Genomic DNA, 14,724 nt, shown 5'->3' on the forward strand with positions numbered 1-14,724 from the left:
ACAATCGTAATATTAAACGTTTCATTCTACATATCGTGCGTATTCTGGATAGTTATTACACACTTATGTAAACATATCCCCATACAGTACACACATATGTACAAATGTACGTATATATTTGGGTAAAGATATACATATAACATATATACGCACTTGTATATATATATATATATTATGTATATTACATGTATATGCTTACGAATGCATTCGTAGAATCGGATAATCTAATTTGGCGCCATGTACGATTCGTCAAAGGCATTCCTTCCTGACTCGTTTATTTTTTTTCTCTTTCCTTTTTTTATTTGCTTCTTTAATTTTTTTTTTTTTTTTCAAGGAGAAGAGTCCAATAATTTTATACGCTTGAAAATTACGAGAACGATCTAATGAATCGCGTCTTTTCTTTAATTGAAAAACGTAAAAGGAAATTAACATTTACGCGTCTGACGTGACTACTTTTAAAAAAGTGTGGATATAAGATTACAAAAATTAATCTTACAAACGAGATCATTTTTGTTTTATTATCATCTCGCAAATGTATCAATTATATTTTATATTTTTCTCCCGAATGTGAATATGTAGATTTTATTATTTCGTTCTTAAAAAAAAAGGTCTACTCGATTACATCAATTCGAATAATTCTATTTGACATATTATTATATTTGTATTTGGCAAAATTTCATTTTTGATTGAAAATTTGAAAATATAAAATAACAAAGATATATATATGTTACAAGAATTATTAATCCTATGACGAATTAATAACATATACATACGTAAAGATTATTTTTAAAAGACTATCACCTGATTCATTTCTTAAAATGGTAATCCTTGGAAAACAAAATCGTGATTACGTAAACGCTTACGCGTGTTAAATCTTATATCAAGATTTATATTTGATATAAATAACCAATGCCTGTTAAAGATTATCGATAGGAAAAAAATCACGTTAAATGTTTCAAAAAAAAAAAAAAAGAATTCAAACTTCAAATGTAACAACAGTAAAGAAAGAAAGCAAGCACGAGAAAAAGATAGAAAAAAAACAAGAGATATTTATATAATATATATTTAAGAATGAAAAATATAAAAATCAATTATGAAAGAAAATGTGTATAAATCCTTACAAAATTGAAAGATTATCGTTGCAAGGTTCCTCATAAGTGTAGACAGATTCCTTTTCAATCGGAGGTGCACCAATCGGTGATGCATTAGGAAGCATCAATGATGCAGACCTTCGAGGTCCACGTCTCCGCATTGCAAAATTCCTTTCCCTCGAAGGAAATCTCGGAGTTTTTTTCTTCATTTCCGTCAATTCTTTCACTGATAATAAATCTTCCCAAACCATTTTTTTTTCTTTTTTCTTTTTTCTTTTCACCTAATCTTCAGAATTTTTTTTTCAAAACTATGTTTATTATCCTTTCAGAGTAGTTCCTCATCTACTTCTTCCTCGTGAAAAATAAGAAAAAGAAAAAGAAAAAGAAGAAGAAGAAAATAAAGAAACACACGATTCCTGCTTTGGTAAATGTTCAAAGACTGGAACTATTGAACGAACCCGTTCGTGGTCAAAGTTAAAAGAAAAAGTAAGAGAGATCAAAAAAAAAACACACACCAAAAAGAAGGGTTAACGCTTAAGAAAAAAAAAAAAAGATCAAACTAGGAAAGTCAAATATATATATATATAAGGAAAAGGCGTAACGAACAAGTTGTATTTGTAATAATATGCTTAACTCCGATATTGATAACGAACAATCTTGAAAAGGAAACACGCTCGGACCGTTCCGACCTTCGAACGTGATAAAACTGAAACAGATAGTTGAATGTTTAAGACAACGCGGCCATTTCCCCGTTTATTCCGTACTACTGATTCCTTAAATTGAATTAACTTTAATGTAATAATAGATTTGCTTACGGTGAAACATTTTACCCCTTCTATACTCTAATATCAATTTATATGTACATATATATACGTAGATCAACGAATAACTTTCACGAACTGTCACCGTCAAACTGACTGCACCGTTGTGTTATGTACGACAAATATACAAGATGTATTAACGAAACGAATGTCTAGTTCAAAAGAAAGGAAAGAAAAACCTTGGAACTTTGGACTCCTCTTCCTTTTTCAACGACGAATATAATGTTATTATTATATATAATACACCTCTATATTACGTCATCATACGTTACGTTTATACCACGAGAATATAACCTACTTTAAATTCAAATAAAAAAAAAAAGAAACAGGATATTATATTAATAAAGAAAAAAAAAACAAAAGAAAATATATTTTTCTAATCTATTTTATATATACAATATTGTATTTAATCGTTGGTAAGATTTACTGATTAATTAATGATAAAATTTCGTTTTATCGAGTCTCTTATTAATCACATATATATATATATATCACTACAACTGTCTTTACTTATCAACGATAATGTGTGTACCGTTTAATAAATAAATAATTTCTTTATTGTCACCTTTTTTATCTAATTAATTTGAAAAATATAAATAAATAATCTTACTTAACCGATTTGTTTTGTTCTATTACGAGAACAGAGATGATTATTTGAATGTTAAACGTTTTATACGAATCGTACGAATTTTGATTAGAATTAGATTTTATTATGAATACGTGAACGCGTTTAACCCGTTCTAAATGAATATAACACGCCAAGTACGGAATAACTTGCCGACAGATGATCTCACATCAGAGAAAGCCTTGTATTGTTTGCGTTCTGTTGTCCGACATTGAATCGGACTTTGACCCTCTATTTCAATCGAAATAATTCGTAACAGTGAAAGATTCTATCTTAAATATGATATAAATCCCACGCTAAAAAGTATATTAACAACAAGTATAATAATATAAAACACTTCACACGATTTATTATCTTTTTTTTTTTTTTAAGTATCTAAAAATCGCAATGTAATAATAAACAAACCTTTCGAACATTCATCCTGTTAACTCATCTTTTTAATTTTTTTTTGTATTTTTTATCGATAATTTGTCAAATAAAAGAAAGAAACAAAAATATGATATTCAACGACACGACAACGTCTCGCACAATTATTGTATAGATTTATTTTCTCTTTTTATTTTTTCTATATAAAATCAAAATGTTAATTTTTGTTTTTTTTTGGTCACAGTTGTGTTTTCATAAATACAATAGAAAAAAAAAATAACACGAGTATGGTTTTGGGAATATCTTCGTTATAAAGAGAATTGTACGATCTAGAACGAATAACTGAATGTTTCTGAAAGTGGGAAACACAGCTTCGTTGAAAACTCTGTCGATAAGTGTTATCGAAAGTAACTATGTTATCTCGAAAATGAACACGAGCTGTCAGTTTGTATTCTCGTAAAAAATAGAAATATCCTAAAAAGCATCTGTCACATTAGATACATATGTATCTAATGTATATATTCATAAAATAAATATATTCAAAAGACAATACTGTTATAACACAGATTATGCATGTAATACATGAATATATATGTATATATCTTATACATATTATTCCTTGAGTATGGTATAGTCATCATTACGTAGTCATCTAATGTAGATTACGAAAAGATAAAAGTCACTTTTTCGAGATTTAATGTTTAAATGTATTTTCCTCAAAATCCGAGTCCCCATTATATTTGAAAGTGACGCATACAACATGGAATTTTAACTCGACGCGCTACTTAACTTTCCTGACGCAATCTTTTTCATACGTTCGCTTTTCTTTCCTTTTCTTTTCTTTTCTTTCTCTCATTATGCTATGTTATTTAAGCGAGATTTGTTTAAAAAATTTTCTAATTTTGAAAAATCTGTTAAACCTAATCCGATTTCAAAAGAAACAATCATTTAAATGATCGAAACTATCGAACGATGACGTTTGATTAATGGAAATATTTGACAAAGATCGATTATGGAAAATGATCTTTCAACTTATAACGAGATCTAACCACGAATAAAATAAGATTGAAAGTATGCTACGGGTTTCGCGAACGTGAAGAATCCTTACCCAAGTTTTAAACTACTAACCGAATTACCAAAGATTAGTTACCATATGATAGCATCAAAGTATTATTCATATAGTTGATTTCACACACACACACACATCTATTTTAGATTTAACCTTTCTTTCGTAGAAATTATTTGATAACCAATAAAATATTAAGAAAGGAAACAAAAAGATCGATAAATTTGATTTACAACATTGACAAATTTATCGTCACTCTATATAATAATACAAAAAAAAAATGTAGAAATAACAAATGTGCATTCCACAAGATTGACGATTTTTTCTTTCTGTCTCCAGGACTTAAAACATAAATTTCTTTGATTTAACACTATGACACAACAGATTCTTCCAAAGCGACAAACGATCAGGTTTGACTCACCGTGCAGCAAAATAAGCAAGATCTTCTTTACGTTGGTCGTTTTCGAATACGTTGTCAGAGTAATTGGAATTTTTCCATTCGTTGCCCATCATCTTGCCGAAGAAAATTGAAGATTTCGCGTGCACATAAGCACGTGCTGAGCACGTGGTAACGCAACAAGCATTCGCGCACGCACGTCAATAATACGCATACACACACACACACATATACACAGAAAAAAAAGCCACGCAAAGTCTCTTTTTTTTTTCTTTTCTTTTCTCACACTCACTGCTCGTTAAATAAAATACGATATTTAATTGGAAGAAAAAAAAAGTAAATCAGACTCGTTAAATAATAATAATTAACTTCACCTTTTCATCTGCATCAATATTATAAAAAAAAAAGAAAAACAAAATCCGACAAAAATTATATAGAAAATCGTAAAAAAAAGGGGGAAGGTGGGGGACGTTGACGACAATGATCCCAACCAACGATACTGATTTTCTTTCTTCGTGCGAATGACTTTTATCGACGGGCTACTATTTGTTCCGATAGCAAAGAACGAACGAACGAATGACCGACGACCGGTCGTCGGTCGATCATACTCTAAATTTAGCACACCACGAGTTTCGAACCAAACGATAGAAGAAGAAGAAACAGTATGTGTGTGTGTGTGTGTGTGCGGAACATGTAACCACGCAACGCGCAGGACAGATCGGTTTCTTCTCCCTCTTACGGGATACACACACTATCTATCTCTTACTATTTCTTTTACTATTTCTTTTCTTCTATTCTCTTCTCTTTTCCTTATACTTTCACTTTCCTTCATCGTATATCCTCCTCTTCCTCCTCTTCCTCCTCCTCCTCTTCACCACTTCCTCACGTTCCTCTTTGAATGCACATACGAACAACTCGCGGTACATATACGTTCGAGATGAGATGAATAAGGAAAGAAGAGACTAAAATCATTCACATTTCAAACTGAAGCACTCTGGGTATATTATACCCCTTAAAAAATAAGATGGAGTAACACAAAGTTGATATCGTCGGATAGACGGCTCGAACTTTTCTGTACTCTCGTTCCGTGTTCGTTCGTTAACTTTTTTATTACTATTTGTCTAGAATGTTGTCAATGTCAGCTGATTGAATCTTACCACCACGTTGATCCGACTGTGTCGGATTTCTTAACTATGTGTTGGATCTTTTAACGAGAACTTTAATGGTCATAAAATATATTAACGTTTTTAAATATTATATTACGATTATAGTTTTAGTCAATAAAATGAAATTTGAATAATTTTATATAGAAATATATATGTGTGTGTGTGTGTGTGTGCAGGAAATATATTTTATCATTGTAAGCGTTAAGACATATCAGTGTGAAAAGGAATTCTTGGTATTCCGTTGACCACACACATTTCCTTTTTACCCACACAACATATTCTTCTGATTATATGAACGAGAAAACACGCGTGGTATGCTTATTTCTTTTTCTTTCTACATATGTGTGTGTGTGTGTGTATATAAACTGATATCAAATTGTCGCCGACATTAAATTAAAGGATCATCCAGTGCGAAAAACTATACCACAAAGTGTCGACATATGAGATTTTTATGAATTTGAACACTTTCATTTCTGGTGTCTAGTTATCATCTTTTCATTTATAACTTGCGCGAAAAAGTGAAATATTTTTTATATTGAATAATAGTTTTTCTTTTTTTTATTTAAATCCTCAGATTTTTAAGGATACCGAAAATAAAATAATATTGAAAATTTGTGCTCGCGATAAAAGAAAACACGTTTATTATATGTTAATAAATTTAAATATAAATAAGAAAATTAAAAACCTAGAACAATCTCTTTTTCAATCATAAAATTTTGTTTTAGTAATAGAAACGCGTTACTTTTTCATAAAACCCGTAATATTTTGCAATAATTTCCTCTTAAAACACAGGATTCCCTCGCTAATGATCTTTATCTTTAATGATCTTTAACGATCGACGATTATTTCGATAGCGAAGATAAAAAAAAAACGTATTGGAAAGTTACGGTAGAAAAAAAAAACAATATTCGCGATTGTGAGATAAATTTTATTTAGTTCGAAGAAAAGTTTAAATGGTAGAAAATTTCAAAATACGTCCCCATTTTCTGTAGGAATGTATTAAACCCCTCTTCGTCGTAAATAAATACTCGCGTGCGTGCGTACGCACGCACGCGTGCACGAGAAATGTGTCAGAGGAGCGCACATTCGTGATGCAAGTAAACAAGGAGAAATGAGGGAGAAATCGTGCCAGACTTATTTAGCACAAGAAACTATTATATATATATTTAAAAATACCCATCCAAAAGCTACAAAAGTTACATTTTTTTCCTTCCAATGTATTTTTACCATACCACTGATGATGAGTGAGAATGAAATTTATTTATAAATGCTACGAAAAATATTCTAAATATACTAAAAAAAAAAAAAAAAAAAAAAAAAAAANTAAAAAAGGTGACAATAAAGAAATTATTTATTTATTAAACGGTACACACATTATCGTTGATAAGTAAAGACAGTTGTAGTGATATATATATATATATGTGATTAATAAGAGACTCGATAAAACGAAATTTTATCATTAATTAATCAGTAAATCTTACCAACGATTAAATACAATATTGTATATATAAAATAGATTAGAAAAATATATTTTCTTTTGTTTTTTTTTTCTTTATTAATATAATATCCTGTTTCTTTTTTTTTTTATTTGAATTTAAAGTAGGTTATATTCTCGTGGTATAAACGTAACGTATGATGACGTAATATAGAGGTGTATTATATATAATAATAACATTATATTCGTCGTTGAAAAAGGAAGAGGAGTCCAAAGTTCCAAGGTTTTTCTTTCCTTTCTTTTGAACTAGACATTCGTTTCGTTAATACATCTTGTATATTTGTCGTACATAACACAACGGTGCAGTCAGTTTGACGGTGACAGTTCGTGAAAGTTATTCGTTGATCTACGTATATATATGTACATATAAATTGATATTAGAGTATAGAAGGGGTAAAATGTTTCACCGTAAGCAAATCTATTATTACATTAAAGTTAATTCAATTTAAGGAATCAGTAGTACGGAATAAACGGGGAAATGGCCGCGTTGTCTTAAACATTCAACTATCTGTTTCAGTTTTATCACGTTCGAAGGTCGGAACGGTCCGAGCGTGTTTCCTTTTCAAGATTGTTCGTTATCAATATCGGAGTTAAGCATATTATTACAAATACAACTTGTTCGTTACGCCTTTTCCTTATATATATATATATTTGACTTTCCTAGTTTGATCTTTTTTTTTTTTTCTTAAGCGTTAACCCTTCTTTTTGGTGTGTGTTTTTTTTTTGATCTCTCTTACTTTTTCTTTTAACTTTGACCACGAACGGGTTCGTTCAATAGTTCCAGTCTTTGAACATTTACCAAAGCAGGAATCGTGTGTTTCTTTATTTTCTTCTTCTTCTTTTTCTTTTTCTTTTTCTTATTTTTCACGAGGAAGAAGTAGATGAGGAACTACTCTGAAAGGATAATAAACATAGTTTTGAAAAAAAAATTCTGAAGATTAGGTGAAAAGAAAAAAGAAAAAAGAAAAAAAAATGGTTTGGGAAGATTTATTATCAGTGAAAGAATTGACGGAAATGAAGAAAAAAACTCCGAGATTTCCTTCGAGGGAAAGGAATTTTGCAATGCGGAGACGTGGACCTCGAAGGTCTGCATCATTGATGCTTCCTAATGCATCACCGATTGGTGCACCTCCGATTGAAAAGGAATCTGTCTACACTTATGAGGAACCTTGCAACGATAATCTTTCAATTTTGTAAGGATTTATACACATTTTCTTTCATAATTGATTTTTATATTTTTCATTCTTAAATATATATTATATAAATATCTCTTGTTTTTTTTCTATCTTTTTCTCGTGCTTGCTTTCTTTCTTTACTGTTGTTACATTTGAAGTTTGAATTCTTTTTTTTTTTTTTTGAAACATTTAACGTGATTTTTTTCCTATCGATAATCTTTAACAGGCATTGGTTATTTATATCAAATATAAATCTTGATATAAGATTTAACACGCGTAAGCGTTTACGTAATCACGATTTTGTTTTCCAAGGATTACCATTTTAAGAAATGAATCAGGTGATAGTCTTTTAAAAATAATCTTTACGTATGTATATGTTATTAATTCGTCATAGGATTAATAATTCTTGTAACATATATATATCTTTGTTATTTTATATTTTCAAATTTTCAATCAAAAATGAAATTTTGCCAAATACAAATATAATAATATGTCAAATAGAATTATTCGAATTGATGTAATCGAGTAGACCTTTTTTTTTAAGAACGAAATAATAAAATCTACATATTCACATTCGGGAGAAAAATATAAAATATAATTGATACATTTGCGAGATGATAATAAAACAAAAATGATCTCGTTTGTAAGATTAATTTTTGTAATCTTATATCCACACTTTTTTAAAAGTAGTCACGTCAGACGCGTAAATGTTAATTTCCTTTTACGTTTTTCAATTAAAGAAAAGACGCGATTCATTAGATCGTTCTCGTAATTTTCAAGCGTATAAAATTATTGGACTCTTCTCCTTGAAAAAAAAAAAAAAAAAAAAGACACAAAATAAAGCATAAATAATATATATTTAATTTTAGAAAATATTTGGAAGTAATATAAAAAAAGAAGAAGAGATGCATTATTTAGGATTGAATCATCCACTGTGCGATGAATGCATCAGTGTCATCAACACTTGAAAAAGGAAGATCAAACCAATCGTACAGTGGCTTCCCAGGGTTACAAAAAAATGTATATTACAAGTACTTCTGACTTAATTCGAAAGATTGAAAAATGAGAGAAAGAATATTTCTGAAAGAAAAATAAAAATAAATAAACAAAGTATAATTCAATTCTTTTTTCTTATTTGAAAATGAGGTTACATCGTTTAAAAAAGTAGAATACCTAACTAAAAAGATATAAAAATATCATATGGAATACTTGAAAAGGTCTCTCAGGTTTCGATTTGTTTGCCAAATACCTTACGGCTTCTATGCTAAACGAATTATAGCCCAAGAGCATGCTAACCCTATTCGTTAATAGGGCAAGCACGATATTTACTAGAAATGTCACCGAATACCCTTTTCTTAGTAATCTCAAATTACAAAGGCTTATGAGCTTTGCCGATATGTCACAAGGATTATTCATTTAAATGTGTCATACTTTTATGATCAACTAAACAAGAATTTAACATCCAATTATTAATATCTTCTTTGAATTTGGATATTATTTTTATTTCTTTTTTATTTAAATATTCTTCGCGTGTGTTACAGGTATTTATATTATTTATTAACGAAAATTATTTTTACGAAAGATGATCAAATAAAAATACAAATACAATTATAACTGATAAGAATAAAAATCAAACGATAAATTGAATCATCTCTGGTAATCGATCGATTATTGGAAGAACAAAAAAAAAAAAAAGAAAAGGTCCGTCACCGATACGTGTCGTTAAAAAAATACTTTTGTTATCTCGTTGATCTTTATCTTCGTCCGTGATATTTTCCATTTGATTTGAAACGACTCTATTAAAAAAATAATAATCATATTATATATATTCTTTAAGAAATATATTTATCTCTTCTAACATATATTCTAAATATCGTCGAGTATTCGACGATCAATCCAACAAATCTTACATTTTATAATATATATTTCTTGGAATGACAGGAAAGAGTGTCTCGCACCATAACACCTTCGTCGCAGCATGGAGTCTAAAGTATAAAGGTGATCTCACTCATAAATGCGTGGGTGAAACCTACCGAGGGTATTCGAGACTCACCGTATTTGCACACCTGCGCGCAACAAGCACAACGTTATATGTCGCGTAATAATGTCCGCAAGCAATTATCTCACAAAGACCGCCCTCGAAAGACAATAGAAAATTTGCTTTCTTCTTCGTATACTACATGGAACATCAGTAAAAGTATATATATGTGTATACGTAAACGCATATATACAAATAACTTGAATTATAAATACGAGTTTATTTATGAACTTTAAGAATTTATTAAAACAAAAAAATTACTTCTTTATATTATTTTGAAGTATAGTTTGATAACAAAAATCATCACTGAGATAGGAATATATAAGTGATAAATTAAATAAATATTTAAATACAAGTAGAACGCGACTCTTTTGTTCGTTAACATTTATTTTCTCGTGGGTTTTATCTACTATATACGCGAGAACGTATTTGAAATATTTGATTTAAAAAAAAACCCAACATTTCTATCCAATTCGATTTATTTACATTCTTTTGAAGGATAGTCTTAGATAAAAAAAAAAAAGAACATTATCGTTGATAATATTTTTATAGCCGATGATTCGATGAAACCAAAATAATTTTTCTATATGTATACGCGAGGAAAATAACTTCTTTTTATTTTTATTGTCTTTGGAAAAAAAAAAAACAATGGACGAATAAAAATGAATTAAATTAATAAATAATTTCCCATTGATAACGATAAATAATAAGAAGAGAAGTAAGATAAAGAGAGAAAGAGATAGATAAAGAACAAAGGCTAACCTTGGGGGTGTATCGTCACAATTTAAATTGTAATCTCGTGAAATGTTGAAGCATACACGTGCATGCGTGAGAAGAAGATAGTCAGTCGACCGAGTATAAGTGATTCATACTTATATACAAACAAAACTATTTGGGTTGGTCTTTGTTTTAAACGAATTTCAAAAATAAGCGAGAAACCTTGTTTTAAATCGAACGATCAAAACGAAAATACGGAAACAAATTCTTCGAATAAGCACAATCAACACACCTCTTACTTACTTTAGAACAAAAACCAAACTGTTACAACCATTTGCTTTAGTTTCATAATAGAACAAAGTTCTATTAATAATTTGATCATTCAAACAAAGTATAAAGTGTGTTATCAAATAGAAGAATGGGTAATATATTAGTAAAGGATGCATCTGGGTTGAAACGGACGTTGTAATATCATTTACATACGTCTGACGTTATGGTTGTACATTTATGGACGTTTCAATAAGACTTTGCAATACTCGAAGTTTTATACGATCCTTTTCTTTCTCCACTTTTTTTTTTTATACTATATATATATGTATTCTTTCTTAAGCTCCGTTCTTTCGAGATTTGGTTCACCTTAAAAAAAGAAAAAAAAAGTAAAAATAAAAAGGAGAAAAAAAGTAATACTATTCAAATATTTACACCGTAATCCTTAGTCAATGTTTCACGTTGTACCATAAACATTCGAAAGTTAAAACGTTTAAGGTCTCGATACGATACTCGAAACATTTACACTGGAGTTTACGTCTTGTTTCGTATCTCAAGTAATCGGTGGATTCACTTTCACGTGCCGTGAAAGGAACGATTCGATGATGCGAGTTTCCTTATCGATGCCCGCTATCAATGTGCACGAAAACGTAAATACCTGACTGCATCACTTGATTCTCTCTTATTTTTTTTGGTAGGAGGGTGGGGGTGGGAGGGAATTTTTTTAACTCATACGATTATTTTCTTAATGCAACAAATTATGTGTATGTATATTTATATTATATTTTTTTCGATTTTTAAATAAAATTAATAAAATTTTATTGATTAACGTGAAATATATATATATATATATAGTTAAGAAACGAGTTACGATTTTAAAGTGGTGAAAGGCTTGGATTTATGAAAGTGACTTTGGAAAAGCTAGAAACAATCGTGTCACGATCTCCCCGTAGTGTTTTACATTATATCTTTGGTCTCCTACTGCGTTTAAAGACAAACGAACGAAGTTAGAAATAAACTTTGAGCCCTGGAACTACATCTTCTAAGGTGGAGTCATCTGACTGATGAATGCTATCAGCCAAACGAAAATAGGCAGTTTGGTAGTATGCTTTTAAAATTGATCTCTCTATGACGAACTACCAACGGAAAGGCAAATGAAAGGAATTGAGGTCGACCTGCTATCACGAAAACGAAGAAATCAATAACGTTCACTTTTTTTTTTATTCCTTATCATTATTTTCTAATCATTCACGGTAACCTAATTTTCTTTCGTTTTTTAGAAATAAATCATATATATATATATATATATATATATATATATAAATGTGTGTAATTTGAAAGTTATAATGCATTATTTATACTAATACATTATTTTATATATGTGTAATATAAATAATGTACTAATATATAATTATATTAGTAGAAGAGTTTTTTTGAAAATGTGATTAACGATATGGGGTCGTCAAACTTTTAACAAAACTAACACGTATGGTATGTCTGACAAAAATTTCTAATAATTAAAGAGAAAATAATATGAAATCTATATCAAAAGATCGCAAAAATATTTGAACAAATAAATGGTATTTCTAAGTAGATAAGTTTGAGAGAAACCCTAATTAATTAAACTAATTACAAATATAATTTACACTTTAAAAAATATGATAAATTTCGTATAGAGTAAAAAAATAAAAAGAAAAAAAGAAAGAAAGCAATGAATCTTTAGCGAAGCAAAAGAAAAAATAAAACAAAAAGTCAAGCATACAAAATCTAGATAAACGAGCGTGTAATATCCAAGTTACACGGCATTATAGAGGATTAAAATCAATTAGATGAATGATGAACGACAAAGAAACAACGTGTAGGACTGACTTCGTCGAAGCACAACCGTTACTATTTATCACATAAACTATCAATACTCATCTCGGAACGTAGCGTGGGCATTGGCCGATTACGCTACTTCAACACAACATCCTTGTAACGTTAACTGTTTCTAATAAAACATTAACAAGAAATAATATACGCCTTTCACCTATCTTTCTAAATTTATTTTTGTTTTCTTTTCTTTTTTTTTTCAATCCTACAATCCAACGAAGAAAAATTTCAATCACGCGCGGATCCTTCGAGATCTTCGTAAAGAATTTTCCTTTTTTTCTTTTTTTCTCTATTACAAAAATAGATACGTCAATCAAAATGTATTCCACGTATTTTAAATTCGAATGAGAGATATGTAATACGTCGTTTAAAACAACCCCCATCCACAAAAAAATTTGTCTTAAAATAATGTCAACGTTTTTTTATTTTTATTTCGTGTTACGTTGAGAATGTAAGAGAAAATAAAAAATGAAAATGAGAAATATTGAAGAGAAATCAAGCAATCGTTTATAATAAATCTTCAACTACGAAGTTACGTATTATAAGACAGACGTTTACGATCTGTTAGATAATATTAGATATACACACGATGGTGTGTACATATACGTTTTAAACTAAACGAGATTGTCAATTATTATCGATGCCAACAAATCGATTTGCCAAGATTTTACTCGCAAACGATATAAATGATATATTAAATTATAATAAATGGTGGTATATCACGCGGGATATTATTTCATCTTGCACAATAAAATGAAAAATCATTTATCTTTATCTCATTATCTTTCCCCCCCCCTTTATAAAATAAAATTAGATTAAAAGAGACTCCATGATCCCTTTCGTTTTCTTCTTCTTTTTCTTCTTGTCACGCTATTCCCCTTACTGAGCAATTAATTCGTTATTACCGCATTGCCGGGTTGTAAGTCACGGAAGATAATTACAATGGTTGGTAATTTCTCCACCGTTCAGTTACACAGCTGGTATAATGGGACATAATTTTTTGTTGTTATTTTGTTTTGTTTTTCCTTCAACATAATTTCAACACCATTCGAATTATTTTTATTTTGACGTAATGCTTCCTAGAAATATCTCTTATTTAACACGTTATTAACCGATCACGAAACTACACGTGTGTAACACATACACGCGCGCGCCGAATAATTTTCATGATAATTATATAAAATATATAAAAAATTATATGATTAATAATTATCGTAATAATATTTAACGCGACGAATAATGTTTACTTAGATAAAATATTTCGAACATTTTTCTACAATTTTCTTTTTATATTTTCTCGTTCGAATATTAATATATAAATATTATTAAAAAAAAAAAAATGTATTAAGTAAATATAAATTGTATTTTTAAATTAATCCTTATCCAAAAGGAAAAAACCCGACCCCCTTTCGAAAAAATAAAAAATAAAAATCCAAAATATTAAAAATCATTTATCGTAAATATGAAAATTGAATTGATGTGTAATGAAAAGTCGATCGATTAAATCGATTATATCGAACGATTGAAATTTCAAGGAAACTCCTTTGGCTGATACGACGAGTTTAATCGAGAGAAACCAGATACTCTTTAGCCAGCATGCATTAGCAGCTGTTTTCTCAGTGATCGGT

The 14,724-nt window shown here is 29.3% G+C and overlaps 1 protein-coding gene across 4 annotated transcripts in view; it reads right to left on the bottom strand.

Moving 5' to 3' along the window:
* LOC106783780 (four and a half LIM domains protein 2) overlaps positions 1-14,724 on the bottom strand; it is a 60,380-nt gene that overhangs the window by 27,414 nt on the left and 18,242 nt on the right. Inside the window, exon 1 of one of the 4 annotated variants that reach the window (XM_014742627.1) lies at positions 1,122-1,357. The exons of the other annotated variants lie outside the window; for them this stretch is intronic. Within the exon in view, the coding sequence (XP_014598113.1) occupies positions 1,122-1,342 (221 nt within the window). The 5' untranslated portion in view covers positions 1,343-1,357. Of the gene's footprint in view, positions 1-1,121; positions 1,358-14,724 lie in introns of those variants that run through there. 4 annotated transcript variants of the gene reach the window in all.

This window comes from Polistes canadensis, unplaced genomic scaffold (genome assembly GCF_001313835.1).
Source record: "Polistes canadensis isolate GaletaPanama2010 unplaced genomic scaffold, ASM131383v1 scaffold_25, whole genome shotgun sequence".
NCBI classification, from domain to species: Eukaryota; Metazoa; Arthropoda; class Insecta; order Hymenoptera; family Vespidae; genus Polistes; species Polistes canadensis.